Here is a 23850-nt window from a genome sequence, read left to right on the forward strand (position 1 = left end):
GAACGACACAGGGCTGCCAGTTTCAGAGCAGGACCACAAATGCAAACGAGTTCCTTTGTCCCACATTCCCCTGAGGCAGAGCAAAGTTGAGACCAATTCTGAATTGGTGTAATAAACATAGCAGCTAATAGCAGAGTTAATTTCAGATGAAATGCTACACTATTTACACTGTACTAGAGCTGCCCTTCAGCTACAGTGAGATAAGTACTCCTCGCTCCTTGGACAGGTTCAACCCTCTTCTGTTTCTTGACCCATGCCCAAATGTTCAGGAAAGAAAAGGAGCAAGCCTGCAAGGGAAAGAGGCTGGCAGTACACACAGGTTTATCAGAAACAGGTAAGAATTAGACATACAGCACGAATGTGACATTTTTATAGAAGAACTTTGCAGTGAGATCAGCAGAGAGAGATGAGGTCAAAGCAGTGCTGCTGCAACAGCAATCAGAAACGTTTCATGGAGATAAGAGCGATTGCACTAACATGCCAGAAGTGTGAAGGTTGCATTTGTCCTGTGAAATATTTCATTCCACTAACTACAAAACTCTCCCAGAATACCTTTACTATGAAATGCTCTATCAGAAGTCTGGTTTAAAAATCAGTTGCAGGGAATGAGGAGAAAACAAAGAGCACACTCAACTCAGATTAAGCTTATTTCCCCAAAATAAAGAAACCTTTCTGAACTCCATCTGACCCATGCCTCTGTCATCTATGGTCCCTCAAATACTATCAAATTGATTACAGGGGATTTTATAGAACTTAAATAACCCTCAAAGATCCTGCATTTATCTCTGCCAGGGATGCATGACTCACATTTCAAAAAAAGGCCACTCTAACACACTTGGCAGCTAAATATATTGGAACCAATTATCACTGCACAACTTCAGTTCTGGTGAGTTCACCAAACTGAAAGACATTTCTGATACACTGTAAAGGTCTGCTCTTCCAACTGAATGAGCAACTTATAGCTGTCATCAAGCTAATTATATAAAAGCAAGCAATATAAATCCGCATATACTGCTTACAATAAGAGACATTTTTAAAAACATAGCCATGTTTTAATGTTTACATTCAGAAGAGACAAGTTTGCTTTTCTTAGGTCAGGAATAGATTATTTAACACTGCAACACATTTCAAGTTCTTGTTGAATAAGATGAGGCTCATACAAATGAGAAACCAACACTGTATTTTTTTTACTTTCCCCAAGTGTTTCTGAAAGATGACAGCAAAACTCCTAAAAAGTAAAGTTCTATTTGCCTAGGAACAGAAAATGTTTTAGGTTTTGTTTTTCTACACAGAGTAGGAAATGCTATCCTTTGGACGTAGAAAGGAAAATTAATAACTCTGCCTTTTTTAACCCAGAGGTTTTAAAGAAACTTATTTACTGGAGGATGCGTTGTATTTTTAGTATCTGGGTTGACAATACTGAGGTGATTTATCTTCTCCCTTATACACAGTTACAGTGAAACACCATTTACACAAAAGCAGTCAATTCTCTGTTGCAAGGCTCTTCCATGTACACACTTTGCACTTTTTTTTTTTTCCTAGGACTCCATCTATGCTGGAGCACAGTAAGACACACAACAAATCTGTTTGACTCCAGGAACAATTTAGTCTTGCCTATACTGCCTGGGAGCTAATAAGCCCTGCAGGGACTTATCAGGGAATATGCTCCTTTCAGCCCTGAGACCATTCAATGCAATGACACGAAGGGGATGTAGGGGGATGCATTGATCTGTAGGGAAAAGGAAAAGCAGAGAATATGGCAGTCAATGCAAGAAAGGCCCCTCTTCTACAAGTGTTCTCAACCTCCTACCAGTAAGGAGGGACAAGTGAGAGACAAGCAGGCTCTCCCATCTCTTCGTTATTGGGAAGCATTGACCTAAATCATCTACGATCTTCCATTCTCTTCATTTCAGAGTTAATGAAACGATACCAGACCAGCTGGAAAGAAGTTAGAGTGTCTTGACTCAGAAGATTAGTCCCTCTCCTCTTTCTGTCAAGATGGAAAACTGGCCCATGGCAAGGCTTCAAGAACATTTAAGTGAATGCCTGTCCCATTTCAAAGCAGTGAGGGTGTTTTAGCTACTGTCTACTGAGTTTGGAACTGTTTCTCTTATATAAGTAGATAAACTTCTTCCAACAGTCATTTGCTGGTGAGGATATAGACTTCAGCCATCTAAAATTCTCTTCAGATGGGCAATAAAGTTTTTACAGTATTATCCCCTATATAGGTAACTACTCCTACAGATACACCTAACAGCAACAACAGCCACACCGAATGCTGAAAACCTTCCTCAGTGCCCGATATCAATACAATGCCTACACTGCACTGCTGTGTTCAGTAACTAAATAACAAACAAATCTGTAATCAAATTCATCAGCAAAAAGGTACAGTAGACTGGAGGTACAAACTCTGCATTTGCCCAAAGCATGAACCAGAGAATGCATCTGGAAACAGGGAGGAGAAAAAGGAAGGATGAGCATATTCTCCTTTGGTCTATGAAATTAGGAAGAAGAGGGGAAAAAATGGCACTAACTCCACCTGCAGCTAACAGTAAGATTAACGTCTTTCACAATTTTAAGTATAGGAAAATTAATTCTTATAGCCTAAATTTAATCAAATAGTAGAAATTTATTATATGATCAAATGAGAAATTGCCACAAGATATAAATTCTGAGACTTTCAACTGTTAGTCGGTACTTTCAACTTTTTCTACAGCAATTTGCTGCATGATGTATAGACAAATATTTCAGTATGGACTGGAAGTAATAGAAATAAATAGTATAATAGCAATCAATAGTATAATTCAGTGTTCAGAAAAAAGAATTTAAATTTTACATATTCGCATACAAAATCCTTGTGATGAGTCCAGAAATATAAAAAAAAAAAAAAATTTCAAAGTATTTATAGTACAATCATATGTCATATGGATTTTGTCTTTTTTGTTTGTTTCTTGCATAAGACAAATATTAGCAGGCAAAGACCTTAAAAGCCTACTTCACTGTTAACCATTTTAATAACAAATTCACTTCTAGGTACAAAACTTAATGACAGATTATCTGCCAATGCTAGTGGAAACCAGCTGAAGTAGGGTAAATATGAATATTGTCCACAATATGGGTGTTTTCAATCAACTAAAACTGCCTTTCACGTGACAATTTAGTTCTTCATAATTAACACTGAAGTGACAATTGTAAATGGACGGACGAAAGACACAATCACAGTTCACTAACTATTGAAGATTTAGGTCTGTAATGAAAGCTAAAGCCTTTTATGTGATAGGTTCATTTTAGCTAACAGACACAGAAATGGTACTTGATTTGTATCTAACCCATGGAAATTAAAAACATTAGAACAACTGTAAATAACAGGTCTTAAACGGCTCAATACGTCTAAAATTTTAACTCTTGAACTCTTACTATCGCAGGGGTGGATTTGTGAGATGATGGTTCCAGAAATATTAACTTGAGTTGAAACACAACTCTCCAGTTTTTTTAAGCTACAGACTCTCTCCCAGTGAGTATTCATACTTGTTTGATGAAAATCAGTATATAACTTCTTATTCCTCAGAAGCCCTGAAGACATAACATTGCTAAATTGAAAACACAGATGGCTTTATTACTTCTTGTGCAGTATTTTACAAAAAAATCTAATTTCTCACAGTCATGCAACCCTACTGGTGATGAAAAGGCTGCACAAGCAATACTTCCATCTCACCAGTGCTTCAGGGATTTTAAAGGACAGCAATGAATCGAATTGAAAGAACTCAGCTCAACTTTTGCAGCAGTGGTCAAAGTTTGCAGTTAGTATCAAGGGGATATTGAATGCATTTGATCAAAAAATACCAAGAAACAGTGAATATGGAACTTCAAATAAGAATTTTTACATTCAAGTTTTTTGTACCAGGTGTACATTAAAGGGTTTCATTAAGTCAAACACCATCACACCTTGCTGTACCTTGCTAAATAACAGTCAGCCAAACTGTGAAGCCTTCCTCTCTTCCCCAAGGTAGGACAGATTTGTGAGTCCATTCTGGCATCACACAGAAGAGCTTCCAGACCACATCCCAGATCCTCTGTACACACACACAGACACTCACTTCAGTCAGATGAGTGCAATTTATTTCCCCTACCACGTTTCACGAGCCAAGGAAGAGGCAGGATACTAAGGATAGCATGACAAAATCCTAGTGCCAGAAGAAAGTTCCTACCCGCTCACTGCCTTAAACCAACAGCCTGGATCACTGCAATGCCAATGGCATCTGGCTTCTGGTACACAGGAAACACTGGGCTTTTTTGCTTTTAATGGCAGCTGCTCATTGCACAACTTCCTTCTGTGAAAGGGTCCCCTTCCAGTCACTTTCCTGGGTAATTTCACCAGATTTCACACTATGTGGAGGGAAAGTGGACACCCTGTCAAATTATTCCTTCCAGGAAACAACATCCACTTTTAAACAACCCATCATCAGGACTATGCATGAGCTTGGTTTAAATACAGTATTTTGTTGCCTTTTCTAACATTGATGACAGAGAGAGCAATTATATAACTCAAAGGTTCTGCAACAAATACCACAGTGTGGTTTATTATGGCCATAGAAATGCATTTACTTTCTCAAACTCTGAAACTATGACAACATGTGCAATCTTCTCAACATTTGCTTATCCATTAAAGCAAACCTAAATGTTTTTCTAGGAAGCACATCATGCGTGATCAACATGAGGTAGTAAATAGTAGCTCACAAGCCATGTAGGAAAATGAGCACACAGCACAATTTAAAGCTTTGCAAAGCAGCAGAATACTTGGAAACAAGAGTTAAAAAGAGAGAAGACCCATATAACATGTACCATATGTATCAATAGGTAGATCTAATCAGCACCAACACACATCATGACTTTTTCTCATCACAGACAGCTATGGAAAATGTTTGTTTTTTCAAGATGTGCAGCATATAAAAAGATACAGTGTTTGTTATTTCTGTCACCCAATTTCTGTCTGCTTCATGAAACCCAATATCCATAAGCATCTCTACAGTAAGTTGTTTTGGTCTCAAGTTTTGCTACATTAGGCAGCTACAAAATGCAAAGACTTAAATATATATGTATCTTGGAGTTGTAGTGCCTCACCGTTTGGTTTTTATTATTCAGAAAGAAAAAGGCTAAATCTTGACTTTACATCCTCCATGCTAATTGCTGTTATCTAAAACTGAAGTATTTGTTTGAGTGAAGAAATCCATAGTACTGAAGAGGAGTTTTATCCATGCAAAGCCAACTGAGCTAAACTCATAAACCACAATAGAGGCAGCAAAATCAAGAGAACATAAGCAGATAAAGGGGACATCAGATTTCACCAGATAACAGTGACTTCCATGATATTCCTTCTTCATCTCTTTCCTAATCTCCCTTGTCTTGGAGAACTCAAATCACCATTACAAAGTGTAAAATGCTGAAGCAAACTAATCAAAGGAAAATGCCACCATGCTAAGCAAGTTAAATGCGGAGACATTGAATACATGACTGAAATGCTCTGCAAGTTTCTGAAATTATTATTCTGCAAAAAACATCAGTATTAAGGGATTTTCCACTGAGAAAAAAGCATCAGAGCAGTTTTAAAAATTCCTACCTGTTCATATACACTACAATTATGTACTGCTGATTTGCTCATCACATTAATTGTAATTAATGCTAATGTCAATAATTGATGCTAAAGCAGCAATGCTTGCCATACCAAGATAATATATATATTTAAGACCATAATTTCTGCTCAAAGTGATGACATCACATTCTCCTCTTGCAACATTATCCTCTGCTCTAATTCATTCAAAGTAGATGTTGTATGGCCTGTTTGCTTAAAAGAACATTTTAATGTAGAGTCCTGTTGTCAGGAATTTCCTGCTCAATAGTCTACAAGACCACTTAACTGCTGAATCTCAGCAGTCCTACTTGCCATTCCTAGCAGGAGTCATTACTGATATGCATCTGAAACCTACCTTGTTTAACTCAGCTATTGTAAACATGAGACCGAGGGGAATTTTGAAAAACAGTGTATATTATCATAAAAATGCCAATGCTATCAGCTTAGCCAGAGAAATGTAGGTCAAAGCACAGTACTCCCGAAAAGTCCACAAAGTAAATTTCTATGATGGTGGAGTTGCTGTCCTTCCTTCTATGAAACTGAGTCCTAAGTTGATTAATGGAATGCTGCATCTTTTTACATTACCCGAGGGCAGAAATGATTTGCATTAGAGTGCCTGGAACTGCTTCCTCGATTGATTAAAGACAAATGAAGTTTGAGAGAACTGTCAGCCACAAGAACACTTTTTGGTGATCATAGACTCTACTAAGGCCTAGAATTATATTTTGTTTGATTAGAAAGAAAGATTATTCCCTCTTGTGTTACTAATACTTGTGTTCTGTCCTCATTTTCATTCAGATTACAAAAGGATAAAAATACCAGCCTGGAACTAAACTAAAATTTGGCAAATGTAAAGAATTTAAAGGCTATTCCTCCTCAGACTCACTATAAAACACTAAAAACACCTTCAAGCAGGTACTCAGAGAAAGCTGATGTAATCTAAGCCAGGAAAACCCTCGTTTACAGCTTGCTGACAGAAGTGTCATCCAAAAGAATCTGTGCTGAACAATACTCCAAACACATGAATGTTAATTCAATCTCAGTGTCCAGCCTTTCTGAAACTGGGCTACTTTCCAAGTTCTAAGCTAGTTTTCTAATCTCAAGTTTGCATCTTTGGAAAACTTCAAGTCTAGCCTGTGTTAATGGCAAACATGAAGATACATGTTTGACTTGTTATAAAGATCTTATTTCAGAGGCTGTCTTCCTCTAATTTATCACCTGCTCTAGCAATCTGAAAGCACACTTTGCTAGCATGGTTGTACTGATTAGTATTCTATTATATGCTATACTAGTAGAAAACTAGTAGATATTAAATATTATTAGTATTGTATAATAATAATAGAACATTAAAACTTACGAGGAAAAAAAATAAAAAGTCCAGGTGGCAGAGGGAAAACAATGCTCAGGCTACGGTATATTTTGCCTGCTGAGACACAGAAAATTCACAAGTCTGGACTGATATATAAACTGTTTAAGAGCTCCTTTTTTGAACTTAAAGAAACTCAGTTTTACACATTGACCACTTACCATAGAACAAATTTGTCAGTTCACAGCTCAGACTAGATAACTAGGTTTCATGTTAGCACTGAAGAATTGTTCCCAAGAACCAAGGTGCGTAAAATATGAAAATAAAATAAATGCAAATTCACAGTAATTTTAATTAATTTACTATAAAATTACTTTTTTCTTTATCGAGATAATCAATTAGCTATACATGAAACACAAATTCACATTCCACTTTTATGCACTGAATTCGGCTACTTGTAATAATATAACCATGAAAAAACAACAGGCAATATTTATGAGGCATATAGAAACTTCAAATATTTTATGGCATGGAGCAGATTTCTTTATTAGTGACATTATTTAGACTACAGTCCTCTATCTAACAAGAGCTATTCCATACCCGCCATACAAGTGTGTGACTATCTTCATATTAGTCCACAATCCAATAAAATCAAGTTTTCAAAAGACAGAGTCACAGGTGACATCTTGCTATCAGCTGAAGGAACATCAATTGAAAAGACAGGTTCGCTCTTTTGTGTGACCAAAGTAATGGAAGAATTACCACAGGATTATCTCCAGGATAACTGACAGCCTACATGCAGTTACAAAAAAGCCTTTAAAATTCATCGTACATTCCTACTAGAAGAACGTGAGTTTATTTTTATTTTCTTAAATGGGAAAGTAAAGGAGAAAAAAAACCCCACAAAATCAAAACAGAAGCAAATAACTCATCACCTCCTTCAGGTTCAAGAACCATAAAGCATAGGACCACAGTGGCAACACTAATGAGCTGCCTCCCTTTAATGACAGATCTTCTATCACAATACAATGGTCCCCTCTCTCCTAGTGCTACGCTCTGAGAAAAACCTTCAAGTCCATCATGCACTGATGAAAACTGAAGGGGGATAAGGGAGAGAGATGCCACCAGCACATAACCAACCACCCTCACTGACAAATGCCACACAGTAGCCCAGAGAGACATTAGAGATTCTTTTGTTAAATCTCAATCAAAGCGTTTCTGTACAGCAGAAAAAAAAAATTATTAAATCCCTGCCACCTCCATCAGGCATTTAATTGCTTCCTGATTTAGGCTTCTTTTGATTGAGATGCAAACACTGACTTCTGTGCTTCATTCCATTTCCAATGCGCTTCACAAAACAAAGATAAATTTAGACTATCCTTTCAAGCTGAAAGTGCTGCAGAAACACCACATCATTTGCAGTCTATATCTTCCAATATCTACTAGCCAAATTGTATCCAAACAGTACCAAGAACCACACATAATTTGCCATAAACTAGCATTAGGTTTGCACCTTCCTAATGCACTGAAGAACTGCATTAATGAAGACTTGCTAGGATGTTCTAAGATACTAATTCTGTTGTAAACCAGCTTTATAAAGACATTTTATTATTTTCCTTTATTTAGTTAGGATAGCAGAATGGGTAAAGTAAGTACCATAGAGGAAACAGCTTAAAAAAGTATATTTGAATTCAATTGCTTTCAGGAGAACTTAAAGTCATAACTAGAAGGAGAATCAAATATTACAGCAATAAAGGAAAAGAGGCATAAGCAAATACATAGCGCAGTTATAATTCATTCCTATCAAAAACAACTCTAGTGTGCAGTTCAAAGACTTGCTCTCGCCTCAGGCACAGAGCCAAATACATACCAACTGTAAATAAAGACAACAGTAGATTAACAATTTACCCCAAGTTAAATTACAGTAAAAAGTATGACTGCAGTAACTGCCCATATGTTAGCTCCTTCCCCCTTAGGCAAACATGAAGCTCCTTACTGTACCCCTCAAGGGTAAATTATAATTATCTTGCATTTATCATAGGGTTAGGCAAGGGTTAGGCAACACCCATTGCAGCAAAACTTTGAGGTATATTAACTTGCATAATACCCTCAGCGGAGATACAGCTGACTATTTTTGTATATCTAAATATTATAAATGCAAAACTTGACATATTAATTTCTACTACTACTACCCTTTTTTTTTATTATTTTCACAGAAGTAACAAAAGCAAATCCATTTTATTTCAAATATGAACCAACAAGTGGCAGAATATGTTACAGTTAAAAAGTACCTCCAAAGATATTTCTGAAGCTACACTTTGGAAGTGTTGACGAAGTGTTTTGACATCTGTGGTATTCTCCCACACATGCATATCCCTCTTTCCCTTAGCTGAAAATGTTCACCAATTTCATTTAGAAAACTTCATGCTGAAAATTTTGGCATTTTTGAAACAGAGATCAGCCATCTCTAACACACACCTCAAACCAGTCAGCTCCATTCCTCACAGAAGTTGACTGGTAGTCCTTGGAACTTGCCATAATCACATAAGTACTTATAAAGTATAAATACTCATAAACACTAAAAATTGACCTCCCCTTAAGCTACAACTTGTTTTGCAACAACTCACTTTGGAGTGAGGTATAACAGTGAAGAACCTGGCACAAGTAATTTATAAAGCAGCTGTCTTTCCATGAACCTCTCAAGACACAGGTTCCTGGACTCAGGACAGATTTCTAAGAACCATATCCCATTTAGTAGCTTATTCCTCTGGCACATCTGTAAGTAGGAAGCTGCACAAGACAAGAGTGCTAGAGAACCTGAAGGATGAGGTGTTACGTGAACACAAACCCACCAAAGCCATTTATTAACATTCACCTCTGCTGATTCAATAGGCTGAGGCAGATCTCGTGACATACTCCCTAAGCTTTGGCATAGTGAATAAAACACTCAAGTTGCTCTAATACAGCAGCCTTACCTCCCCAAAGTGCTCCTTCCACACACAGAATATTTATTTGTCATGCAGACTCCAAGATGCTTTCGGTTGTTCATATGCTTTAGAAAGGAAGTATTAGGAAGTATTCAAAATGCACCTTTTTATAATCAAAAGCATGGACAGTGGGATACAGCTCCATAGTCAGCTGCTCAGTTGCAAGGGCAACTCAACTTCACAGCAGCCAATTTTCACTCTGTCACCTTCCTGTGCTGTTTCTTACAGCTGTTCTTGGTTTTACTCCCAGTTGGGGGCACAGAAACTGGCCACAAAAAATGACCAGATAAATTTCATTGTCTATGGAGAACACAGAGCATGGAAATGCTTGACGCAAGCAAAGCAAAGACTATCCCTTGATTCACCAACAATACTTGAAATAAAAACATCAACAAATCCAACTTCAAGTCAATACTAATTTCCTTAAATGTCCTATCTCTGAAATATTACAATACTTCTTAAGAATAATTACAACTTTGTAGGTAAAAGCAGAAGTCTTTTCCTTTCACAGCCATTAGTTTTTCTTAAAGGTGTACTTTTGCACTTCGGTAATGCATGTTTCTGAAAAAAAGGATTACAAGCCAAATTTTAGATCTAAATGAAAAGTCATAGCTCAGATTGATAATGAGCTAACTTCATAATGATGAGCAGTATTTCTTATTTTCTTGAGAACCAAAGCTGAGTATAGTGAAGATAGGAAGCCCTGCAGCTTCAGTCAGATCCATCCAGATTGGTGCAGAAAAGGGCAGGCCGATGGCATGTTGCTATAGTAACTTAACAGCAAAACCATTCCCTTCTGTCATAAAAAAACTCCAAACCAAAAATCAACCCACATTTTAAATACAACACTTCTTCCAAAACTGTAACACTTGTCACTACTTACAAGTTAGTGAACATTATATGGAGTATCCCTGTTCTCTAAACTCTAATACAAAGAATAAATCCTGAATAAAAGACATTATGCAGCCATTCTTCTCATGTTTATTTATATGTTCTGCCATAACTTGAAAGTACCAATTGCACTGCTATAATAACAGCAAACAGAGAATCCAACACTTAGGTAGACTAAACTGTAAAGACAGGAGTTCATATGCAAGAGAACATCCCTTTCCCACACTGCAGGGCCAGTTAGGTGAGAGAAGATTACTGCTACAAGTCACATTTAACAGCTCAGACTCTTCATACACGAGACATCGGAGATTAAATATTGATTTTACGTTATAGCTATTCATTATTGCTAGGAACACTCATTCCTTTTAGCTAAATTGTAGCCAATAATTTGATTAGTCATAACCCACAATGAAGACCAAATTACACAAAAAAAGCCTGCAATAAGTTTTATAACATCTCCACAACATCATGCTGCTTCCTTTAAAGACTTACCCACAGTTTATGCAAGCTTGGCACACTGAATGTGGGATGCACTTCAGCTACATCTCCCGTGGCCTGTCCAATATTAGAAATGTGAGCTGGAGACATTTCTTTCTAAACAAGTTTCTCTAATATCCCGTAAAATTAGGCATTTTCTTTTGCACCTTTTCATAAGCATGAAGAAACATGAGAGATGATGCTTGGTTCACCAGCATTTCCTCTCAGTTGTAACTGCATTCGTAAACACATCTTGAAAAAGCCAAAACTCACATCTGGAATTGCCTATATTCAAATACTTGGCAGGAAGAACTTGTTGAGAAGTTCCATCTGTGCTTCTCCTACAGCATCTTCATGCCATTCAGATGGCAAGAACAGTCATAGTGGGTTCCCATGATAGTCACAAGCATGTACTAGCAAGATGCGCAGAACTTGTTTTAGAGGCAACTAAGCGTAAGTTGCTCTTTGGAAGTACCCTGGCATTTTTTCCTCCATTAGGCAGAATAAAAACCGGGCCCAAATCTATAACTTAAAACAGATGAAAGTTCTTTGCTTCAAAGGCCAGATTCTTTCCAGTGCCCTGATTTCTCTCTTGTAAAGCATGAACTAGATCCTACTGTCCTGTCAGCCGCAATCACTTTCTCCACTTACAGGTGAGGCAGGGATCAATGTCAGAGTCAGCAGAACCTACACACTCACCATCTCTGCACCAGGACCCTGTTGTGTCAGAGCAGGGAGTTTTGGGCAAACCACAGAAAGGACTCAAAATGTTGCTGCACAGCACATGAGGTAAGACCTTGCATCATTGCTGAGACACCTCTTTCCTGGTCTGACCCCAAACACAGCATTATTCCATAGCAAGCAGCACACTTGGATCAATATTTCCTGAAATTAGAAGCAAGTAACAGTTTCTAAATGCATTTTAATGTGCCTCCTTACTGACTGCAACAAAAACAACCACCAGCTATCTGACTTTCATGCAGAATTCATCCAAGTAGCCATTTTTTGATAAGCAACCTATCCTGACCTGAGAACACCACTAAGGGATATCTGTTAAAATATTAAACACAGCTGTTGAGAGAGGGCTACACAGTAACAGTGTAAGTCATCTAGTACACACATGCAGTTACTGACAACTCTTAATCCTGACAGTCTGTGTGAGACAGAAAACAGGTTTGCATCTTGGAACCTTATGTAATAAAATTGGTGATAAGCTATAAAAAAAAGATGTCTTGCTCTTAATCTTGTTAATAAACCCTTACTTCCAGGAAACAGCTGTAGTGCCCTACCCCTACATATGTTTTAATCTTGTTTTATAAGTCAAAGCACTAGTAAAAGAATGTATTTAGATGCAGCTATGATTCTGATGAATCACTCCTTGCACCCAAAAATAATTTTAGATATATGAGTGCTAAACTCTTGACAGCTCAGCAGAACCTTGCACTGGAGAAGTGTGCAGCTGTGTTAACACGAGAATCACAAAGAGCAACTTTCTCAGAGGAGTAAACTGCTGTAAGACCTTTTATCACAGGGAGAGAACATGTCTGTCAGGACAGCCCCTAAAGATGTGCTAGCCACTCTCCTCAGCACAGAGTGGCCTTCCTTTCAAGCCTCATGGGCAGAAGCAGGGATATGAAGTGGTATTTCACAGCCTCCTTCTCTGGATCCCTTGGGGAGTTAATGAGCAGGCACAGGAAGCAGAACAGTGACTACCTGCTCAAAAACAAAAAAAAAAAAGAAAAGGTCAGAGTAATGGGCTTCCCCCACACTGTTCATCAGAGTGAAGGGCAGGAAGGCTGACCTTATGAAATCACTTCAAGCAATAAGGTATTGATCAGAAGTTCATCTGCTGGAACTCTGATGCTTGACACAATGAGACCAATCTCCTGTTCCTTCCTGACTAGGAAAATAGCTACAAAATGGCTTTGTGGGGAGGTGAGGAGGAGAAGGAAGACAGGGGTTTTTCTTGCTTGGCTTTTATTTGGTTTAAGGTATTTGATACAAGCCTGCCACAGGAAGGACAAACAAGAACTGATATGTAGAATCAACAGATAGCTACCCAAATGTCTGTCCTGGCATTTTGCCAGTTTGATATGACTCACACTGACAATATTTTGATTAGCCAGCTTTGGAAGGAGTTCAATATTTTATCCACTACAAGACCCATGACACATACTGTAAAAACACTGAAATCTACTGTAGTCTGACAAGAAACTGTCAAACTGGTTTCTGAATTTTGTCAGGTATGAGAATTTGTTTCTTCAGAAGTCTCTTCACAGGCCTACTCATTCTACAATGGGATATGCTGCAAAAGGAGCAAAAAGAAGACAGTAGGCAAAAGCAATTTAAACCCTTTCATAATATTCTACACAAGGCTCTAGTCTAATCCCTTACCCATTCTTTGGCTAAAAAGGTAATTACAACAACCAGAGTAGAGAGGGCCTGCCAGTGAGCACAGGCACCTCATTTTTTTCTGCAAATAAAACACTTCTGGAAAACTGATAATGAATTGCTGCGTTTGTCTTTACTACACCTGAAAATGTGACTGTATGAATACAGGTAGCAAAGCTGATATTCAGCAACCTAGCTAGGAAAGACACAATACCAAGCAAGACAATGTGATGTTTCTTCCTGTCAGGAACAGTCATTCTCAATACTTTCCTTGTGCTGTTCCAGCAAACCCCACATAAGTATATTAATTGTTAATGTGTTATGATCACATATCCATGTGGCACCAGAAGGTCAGTAGTTTTCCTTTGTAAATACATTTTCTCAGCAGTGGTGATTAACAGCAGTGGTTTAAACAAAAGAGAATCACATTGCCTGCAAAGAAGCATTTTTCATCCCTGCCCAATGCAAGTTTTTAAGGTTTACCACCAGAATACCACCATGCAAATGGCTGATCCAGCAGTCACTATGGTGATGGAAACTTTTCTTAGCCAATGATTACAGAAGGACAGCTTAAGTCACCCCAACCATGGCCTCCAAAGTAAAGTAGCTGCTGACAGGCAAAGCATCTGCTCTTCTTGCAGCTGATCAGCACTGAGCCCTTTCTATGCCTGAACCCTTCTGCCCTTATAATTTTCCTCCCTTTGCAGTCATTCTGAATGTTAAATTCAGAATCAGACCAGCCCTTTTTTAACCTGTCCACATGGCTAAAACATAACAGATCAGGAACATCCACCACAACAAGATGATCCATCAATTATTTTCTGTGAAATTATAATTTCACTTATTTAAAACACCTTGACTTCTCAGCATTCCTGACCTACAAGAAATGGATACACATGTTTATAAATACAGTAGTAATTGTAAAAAAAAAAAAGCCAAAGGAGGACTTGATTTTGCCCACAGTGGAGGAGAATAAACAGTGGTACATTTAGTCTTGAGAACTAAATAAGCAGGCAACAAATAAAAGACAGCAAACACTTTTACACACCTGTTTATGTATAAAGGCCTACCTCACAAACACACATTTGGCCTTGGAAGCTCTTATTATCTCTCCTCTGTCATTTCTTTAGGAAAAAAAAATTTAATAAAGAGTACACAATCCCTCCCAAACTGCACATATGACAAAGATGTTATACACAGCAAAATATTAGCTGTTTAACCCTCAACCCAGCCCTATCTTCCCCACTGCTGACATTCTGCAGCTGCATGCAGTCTGAAATTCAAGATTAATAAATCTGTACATGAGGAAACAAATCATCAGCATGTCCAGACAACTTCCTCAAAAAGCTACCTATGATTTCTTAGTGTCCCAGGAGCCCAGAGACAGCCTGCAGAGCTTCAGTGGCAGAAGGGATGTACACAAGGTTGTCCTGAGCACACACACCAAGAAACTCAAACCAATCACCTTCCTAGTTATGCCAGATCTGCCTGGTTTGTCTGCTTCAATCGATTCACAGTAAACTCAGCCCATCTATTTACAAGTTGTTGTTATAATTTTAGCCACAATGGCTCTGGGTGACTATGCTAACACTGAAGTAAATAAAAACATAACACTACTGCCAAAGAACAAAACGAACATGTAATCAAAATAGAAAGACAATGGGTGAAAAAGTGACAAAGAACAGCAAATCTTATTAATCTCATATCAGGCTGAAAGCCTTAGTAAAATAAGAAGCTAAACCAATATGAAGCAGTAAGGCATAATAAAGCAACCACTCTGCTGCCTAAACGTGTACACATTTTTATCTTACTGTTATCTTACTGGTTGTAGCCAACTAATTTTTTTTTTCACAAAATGTACAAGAGCAACCTGTCTGATAACAGTAGGAGATAAAAGTTCTGAGGAAGACTTAAATTAGAGAACCACTGCAAAAAAAACCTCACTGCAGAGAAATTCAAAACAGCTTTGCAGGAGAAAATGCAGATCATCAGTATGGTTTCTCCATACAATATGTCATTTTGTTTACAGAATATGGAAAAATAAATTAACATGTAAAACCAGCAATATTATAAAAAACATTGGACTGTTAGCTCTAAAACGGTTGTCATTTTACTTTATCACCTTAAAAACATTTATTAGAAGTAAAGATAAGCTTCACTTCTTGCTAGTTAATTGTTCAGCTGCCACTAGCAAAGGAAAATTGAAGTTATCAACCACTCACAGTTTTTTTAGCTTTCATTATTTTCCTGATACAGGGGAAATCGATCCTATATTCCCTTAAGTAATTCTTGATCTTTAGAAAAAATTGTTGTCAATGGGAATAATACAGAGAGAGATATGTGAAAGAGCTACTTAAATCTTGGTGGGGAAAAGCACCAAAAAATAAAACTATCTATGATATCAAGAATTATATAGAAATCCTATTTTAAGAAAAGTATCACATGCAAAAGCTTCAACAGTTCCATTTAAAGTCTAATGCTACTACCTCAAATTAATTACGGGAAGGAAAAAAAGAAACACAAAACCATACCTTCAGATATAGCTTGGTTTTGAATTTGTTAAAAGAAGTCTAGAAGTCTAACATGTGCCAGGTTTTTTATCTTAGAAAAGATTACAAAGCCTTACAGGGTTTCACTTCTAAAGTGAAACTATACTGTAAACTTTGCCAGTTGATAACATTCTAAACACAAACACAATAGAGCCCAGAAGATCAAAGCAGATCTAATCTCTTTTCTTACAAGCTGAAAAATCTATCTATAGCAAGATCATATAATTTTCTTATATATTTTCAATCACATAGTAAGACAAAAAAATGTGTTGCAAACCAAGCAACCAAAACCAACCGAAGTAGCTTGATTTAAAAAAGGGGAAAAAAAAAAAAAAAAAGTCATAGCTTTTAAGTTAGAAGTAAGCCTTGAACTTCACTGGCAATTTTTAGTGTCATTAAAACTACTTAAATTCATATCTTAAATATCAGCTGAATTTCAGAACTTTTACTTTGTCAGTACAGCTCATTATTTGCAGCACTTTAACATACTTTAATACTTGCAAAAGGCATAACTTTGAAAGAAGAAAAAAGTCATAAATACTTGAAATACATACTCACATACAAGCCGAGTTGCATCCATGTGTTTCTCCTACCCTTCCAGTGTTTTAGCTGTCTTCTCACACCAGCTTTCTACTTGTGATCATTCAATTAAGTCTCATGAAAAACTTCAGTAGCAAAATGGCAAAACACAAACGCCAGCAAAAATTTTATCTATCCAGGCTTTCTGGCCAGTTTTCCGTGTGCCTGTCTTCCATCCCTCCCCCTCCTCCTGCCACTATGGATCTATTGCATGGAACAGGCAAGAAGCCCCAGCACTTCCTAACCGCGGTATGCTTGCTCCAGTAAGATACAACCAGTCACAGTATAAAAAGACAGAGAAAGCTCACGCACTACCCCTCCTTAAAGTGTTTCCAGAATCTCTTGGCTGTGTTGTGAAAAATCACCAAAGTAATCAGAACAACTCATGGTACAACAAACAGTCAGAAAACCAAACAAACCTCTGTGTGCCATCCTCATCCAGTTTTTCTCCCTGCAGCAAGCTTGCACTCCCAACCCAAGAAAGAACTCACACAGCATGTCAAAATTGAATTAGGCCTATGCTGCAAGACACATTTTGTGCTCCTAATGTTCCAGGTGAGACAGGATTCCTCTCAGTTTCAATTGCACATAGTATATATGCCTAGTTTTCTGTTGATTTCAGTCATCTTCCTGCTCTGTTGACTTCAGTTTGATACTAAACAAAAGAGATGATGCCTGAGATACGAGTAGCACAGCAAGAGAATGTGCATTTGCCAACCATAGATAGAGAGCATTCTAGATAAAAAATAATGATGTGTTCAAAGAAGGTAATAAAAAAACCAGGCATAATAATTCAAGGAAACATTGTTGAAACTAGAAAGAAAAATATTGCATCTACCAATTCAGGTCTCTATCCGTAGTCCCCTTGTCACCGAATTTCCTCAGCTACCTTGCCAACAGGTTCCAACTGTTTTCTTCTGGATTATTTCTGTTTGTGATCATTTTGTACACAGACTACTGAAAGCAAAGTTAACTCAATACAATGGATAACATATCCCTTTAACTGTTTCAGGGGAAAGAGATGGGTTGAATTTCTCCACTTTGAGATGTTTGCATGCAGACAAAGTTTCTGAGTGAAAAAAAAAAAGGAACTGACTACAGCAGGCAAAAAATTCCCTTACGATAAACTTTTGATTTTGCTACATCAAACACTACTTAGCCTCTACCCAGGATATATACACAGGTGATTTAGAGACCACTGCTGTGGTATAATCTAGGATAGACTAAATGCAAAAATTAATTACTACTCAATAATTGAATTCATGTGAAGGAGTTTGAATATTTCTTGCTTCTGTGACAGGAATGATTATTAATGCATAGAACACCACAAAAAAGCTGTGTTCTCTGGTTTCCTCCAAAGCCAGTTTGTAACAATCAAAATAGACCAGTATTTTTAATCCTGTTTTTATCCTTACCTCAGCCTTTCTTCTTCTTTCTTACGAAGGCTGAAATCTCGCTGAACCACCTGGAGCACATGCTCTGCTTCTTCATCAGTCAAGCCAGAAAGGTCCAGTTTTCTCCCCATTATACACTGGGTCCTGGATATGAACAACTATAAGGAATATCTGAAATCAGAAACAGAAAATAAAATAGAAAAATAAATTGAAAGCACTCATATTTTTCACAAGTGTGTTGAGATCACAAGCACATCTCCCCAACAAAAAGAAAGTTGATACCAAAAACATCAGAAAAGAAAACAATTTACTCTTTTGGGCTGAAAAAGACCTTTTACATTGAGTCCAACCATTACCCAGCACTGCCAAGTCCACCACTAAACCATGTCCCTAAGTGGCACACCTGCACATCTTTTAAACACCTCCAGGAATGGCAACTCAACCACTTCCCTAGACAGCCTGTTCCAATGCTTGACAACCCTTACAGTGAAGGAATTGCTCATAAAATCCAATCTAAACTTCCTTGGTACAACCTAAAGGGTTCATTTCAGAATTATTTTTCAGGTTCCATGCACTGAAAGCAATCACCTCCCACTTAAATGTAAATAGAAAAGATACATTTTTTGGGATATTAAGAGATGTTGAGGACAGACCTCAGTGTTGCTCTCAAAAACGAACATGTTTAAACTAAGTCGGGTCAAATCAGGTTTAGACATTTCTCAAGATTTTATGCCATGATTTTATAAAACTGTTTGCAGTGCGGTCCCTGTGACTGTGTATGAACAGAGAACATACTCTGCTGTAACACTCAAAAACTATTTTACACTGCCAACCAAGAAAACAGGAATTATTTTAAAACACCATTTAAAAAAGCATTAATTTCAAATGCATTTTCCAGAGTGACTGGAAAGATTTAGATGTCACTATCATCACTGTATCATTATTTCCCATATTTGGAGGAGAAAAAGTAGTAGTTAATATTATGGATGAATTGAATGTACAATAAGGTTTGAACTAGAGCTTGGTCCATTAAGTTTCACTAATGAAATTTGTTCTAATTTATTTTCTCATGGCTTTTACTCATTTAATTGAATTCTAGTAAATTCAGTTCTCAGTATTTACTTTTGTCATTTGATTTATGCAATTATTTGGGCAATCATGAGGAGTCCATCTCCGCATTGTGTTATGGTTTCAGAAGCATGAGACAGTTTCTGAACCTCTGCTATGAGCTCCCAGCAATGCATATAACCATGAACATGCTATAGTTCCTACACTATATAGAGGAGGCAACTCTTACTGCCTCTTCGTCCATGGTGAGTGGAGAGTGAATGAGGCTATGTAAAGCAACTAAGCTGGTTCTGGCCCAAAAAAAAACCACCTCTAAGGAACACTGCTATGGCATACAGTTAAGTGCACCAAGTACTATAGCAAGTAGAAGCATGGAAGAAAAAAGATCAGCTTTATTTTCTAAACATAACAATTCATTTGCTACTCACATAATGATGTGGCATGTGGTTGGTTGGGTTTTGTTTGGGTTTTTTGTTAGCTTGCTGGGGGTTTTTTTAATACAATATTTACCTTCCTACAATCATCTGATTACCACTCTTCAAACAAGAAAAACACACCCACACGGAAGGAGGGCCCTGCTTATTTTTTCTGTTTTGGTTAGGCTATCCATGAAATTTAGAAAACTCTTTGTTCAAGAAAACAACATTTCACCAAAACCAAGCAGATGGTAATACAAGCTTAGGTGAAATCAAAATCAAGATGACAAGATTCCTCCAACAAGACACATGCTTACCATACAGCAAAAAAAAAAAAAAAAAAAAAGTCACAGTGTTCTGGCTTGACTCTGAATCTACCAAGGAAGATAACAACGCATATTTAATAATGGCTATAAAAATGTACTTTTAAAAAAAATTACACTGATTTGTGTACAAGAAAAGTGCCAGAGAAACTAAGGACTATATGTAGTCTTCATTAATCACATTTGCAAGACTAAGAATATATGTTAAAGATTGGCTAGAACACAGCGAGGAACAACTGGCAAGATTTTTTTTCAATGCCACACAGGTTCATAAATCTTCTCAAAATTTTCACCAGAATATTAAGATTTTCCTCTGTCCTTTCACCTACAGTCCTTGTACCAAAACCTCACTGAGCACTGGCAAGCAAAAGAAAAGGTAAAGAAGGGCTTGCTGAGGTTACACTCACATTGCAGCTCAAACACAGAGCATGAAGTGCCGTGGGACACATCCTTCCCTTCAGGCTTTGGGATATCTGCTCAGCTGTGGGATATCTGCTCAGCTCTTCCCACACAAAGCACTTGGGTGCAAAGGCGCCTCTGACTTTCTAAAAGCATGGAAGGGCTTAACTACAGGAAAGCCACATCCATGGGGAAGTAAGCAGGACTTGTCCAAGTAATTTTTTTCACACACACACACTGAAGGGGAAAATACAGGATACAACATAAAAGGAAATAAAACTTTTTTAAGCAATTCTTGATGCCAGTAGAGGCACCTTCATGCTAGGGCTACAATCTTCTGGGACACAAGATGATGAAGGTAACTGGAATTCCATCTTTGATCTCCTAGTATCTCGAGCATCAAGTTAACAACTGTAATTAACATTTTCATAATAAGTTCTCCCTTCAGGTCTTCATCAAAATCCTTTTGGAAATGGTGTAAAAATAAATAAACTTTTTTCACACATGCAAACTGGTCCATCAGTAAAGAAAATTACCCCTTGGATTCAGCTGCCACTGCTGATTGTGAGTGTGTATTAGAAGGGGGAAATTTATCCCTAAATTTGGGAATAAGTGGGCAGCCCCACCACCTCTGATTTTCTGAGGCTGGCAAAGACTTAATTTCAAGTATATATGCTTTAAAATCACAAGCACCTTTAACTTTTGATTTTCATGTGGTTTATTTCTCTATAGTATTCTCAGTCTGCATTCCAATATTACATTAACATCTAAGGAACTTCTGTGTTTCTTCCCAGGAAATAATTTTTCATCACATTACTAAATCACCTCTGATCTGGGAGTATCACAGCAGTTTATAAATATTTATAAACAATTCTCAAATGTCCTTTTTGTGGTAGATCCAGATTATGCATTTTGGAAATTCACAATGGCAAATCCTCTAGAGGAAATGTAACAAGTTACACTTAAAAAAAACCCCAACTAGACAACAAAATAGCTTCTCAGACTAAAATAACTTCCAGCTTCAGTTAAAATAACTTACATGAGGCTGTTCAGATTGTTGCCTTCATGAGTCATTCTTTGGTAAATCTCAAACTGAATACAAAATCGGTGATCTCACAGACTTTACAAGGAATAGTATCATTCCCTAGAAAACTTTTGCTCAACAAATTAAAACACTGCAACAGGAAAGCCTACGCTTACAAGAAACGATTGGGTATTGTTTGAGTAATACTCTAATCTTAGCACTCCTGACAGTCTATTTTAAAATCTAAAAACTTCCACATTGAAAACCTTTCTTGAATTAAACCTTAAGAACAAAACCAAACCCAAACAAAAATAAGCAAATTAAATGCTTTTCAAGAACTGAACGCAATGCTTGTGAATTTTAACATGGACAAGGGCATCAACACAAGAAAAAAGGGCAAGTAGTGCATTTCCTAGTCACCCACATGACAGCTAAGCTGTTTGGACTTGGAGTCTCAGCAGATGATTAGCATTACTGGGAGGGTGGAGAGAAAAAAAAAAGTTTTGTGGGCTAAGTGCCAACTAACATTTAAGACAGATTCTCTGCTTAACAAAGAACCACATTATAAAGCTAATTATGCAAGTGGTCACCCTGAATATTGTACAACACAGACCTCTTAGTTTTATGCAGTAGCAAAACAATCAGCACTAGTGAGGCTGCATCTAGAATCCTGTGTCCAGTTTGGGCTTCCCCAGAACAAGAAATATACTTAAGGCCACAGTGATGGTTAAGGGACTGGAGCAACTTTCACAGGCAGTGATGCTGGAGGTACTGGCACTGCTCACCCTGGAGAAGAGAAGGCTTTGGGGATATCTGTGTACACCAGTGTGTATCTGGAAGAGAGCTCCCCAAACAAGAATATCCTAAAATCCTTTCCATTTCTGAGCACATTTGTAATCAAGATGTCACCGGTTTCCACAACACAGTGTAAGTTTTGCTTTAAAATGCTGCTTATGTGCGTTGATGGAATGTGGTAACTGAGGAACCAAGACCACAAACTCCTTCAACCCAGTTCTTTGCAACTGAAATATTTCATACAGAGTATCTTTCCCCCACATGGTCTCGGCTTTAGAGCAACCAAACTTTTCACCAGAGTTTTTCTATTCTGTTCTGCTACTCTACCATGTCTATATTTTCTAGGTAGAAAATCAAGAAGATGAAACCTACGAGTAATTAGATCTTCGATTCTGTCACCAGCAAGCTCATCTTTTCTTCCTTCAGCAGTCTTTCAGAACCCAAATAATACTGCTCAATCGTTCTTGTCATTCTTTCCAGAACTCTTTCAGCACTACAAGAAATTCCTTGTATAATCTTACTGGTGAACATTTTTCTCTTTTAAATCATACAACAAGACAGTCACGTCTCTAAGCCAAAGAGGAAGACAAGCACTTTGTCCTCAACACAGCTCCTTCACCACCCCTCATATTTTAAAAAGTTTTGTTTACTGAACTGTCCAAAAGAAGTTGCCCACATGAGGTCATTATGCTTATTTTTTTATGCAGATGTCACAACATTTAGCATATAAATTACATAATGTCACACACTTTATTTGACATATATAAGGTGACAAAAATAGGGTCTGAATAGTGCTTTGAGTTACGTCAACACACTTGAACAAAACAGACTTTAGCTAAAACCCAACACTTAAAAAACATCACTGTCTAAATTAATTTCTACTCCAGCTGGCACATCATTAAGTCTAAAACGAGGCATAATTAATATTGGCCACAAATTTCTTAATCTTTTTTAAACTTCAAGAATGTCCAGAAGCTGCACAAAAACCACTGGGTATTCCTCTCTCTACACTAGAAATGAACAAATGTCTCAAAGTAAGAAGAGGGAAAATCTACTCATCAGAAATATAAAAAGCCACCCCTTTGACTGAAAAACTAAATACAGCTCACCTGACTTCAATATGGGACTTGTATCTCGTGTATCACATTTTAAATGAGATGTAAGACAAAGATCTGAAAGAGGATGTTATTCTTTGTACCCACACTGATTTTAACTGTGTTTTACTGCACATATTTCCTAGTCTATAACCAAAGCAAAAAAAAAAAATAATCTTCCTTTCAGCCTTGGACTAATTTTATGTGAGATTTGCAAAAAGCAAGGCCAACAGCTGGCAAGCTTCTGAGCAAAGTTACATTTGTTCCACTGGGGAGGGTAAGGGGTAAAGCAGCAGGTTTTAAAAAAACCCATGAAGATCATTCAGTTCCTTCTGGGAGAAATGTTCCTTATTAATGCAAGTTATCACAATAATTATATGTACATTTGTCTAAAAGAGTGCTGGAATATACTATAATGGGTGAAATTGTAAACCTCACAGGTCAAAGGCTAGTACTGCATGGTTTTAAATTTTAATCTATTTAGGAACATGAGTTTCACACTCTTCTTGCTTCTATATTTTATGTTAT

General features: G+C 37.4%; 1 protein-coding gene across 8 annotated transcripts in view; it reads right to left on the bottom strand.

The window, feature by feature from the left end:
- Positions 1-23850, bottom strand: part of LOC104688987 (myosin VIIA and Rab interacting protein) — a 209909-nt gene that overhangs the window by 176842 nt on the left and 9217 nt on the right. For 7 of the 8 annotated variants that reach the window (XM_039549151.1, XM_039549148.1, XM_039549145.1 and 4 more), the window contains exon 2: positions 18225-18374. In XM_039549151.1, the coding sequence (XP_039405085.1) occupies positions 18225-18334 (110 nt within the window). In that variant the 5' untranslated portion in view covers positions 18335-18374. Of the gene's footprint in view, positions 1-18224; positions 18375-23850 lie in introns of those variants that run through there. The other variant, XM_039549150.1, reaches the window with a different exon arrangement.

This window comes from Corvus cornix, chromosome 2 (assembly GCF_000738735.6).
Source record: "Corvus cornix cornix isolate S_Up_H32 chromosome 2, ASM73873v5, whole genome shotgun sequence".
NCBI classification, from domain to species: domain Eukaryota; kingdom Metazoa; phylum Chordata; class Aves; order Passeriformes; family Corvidae; genus Corvus; species Corvus cornix.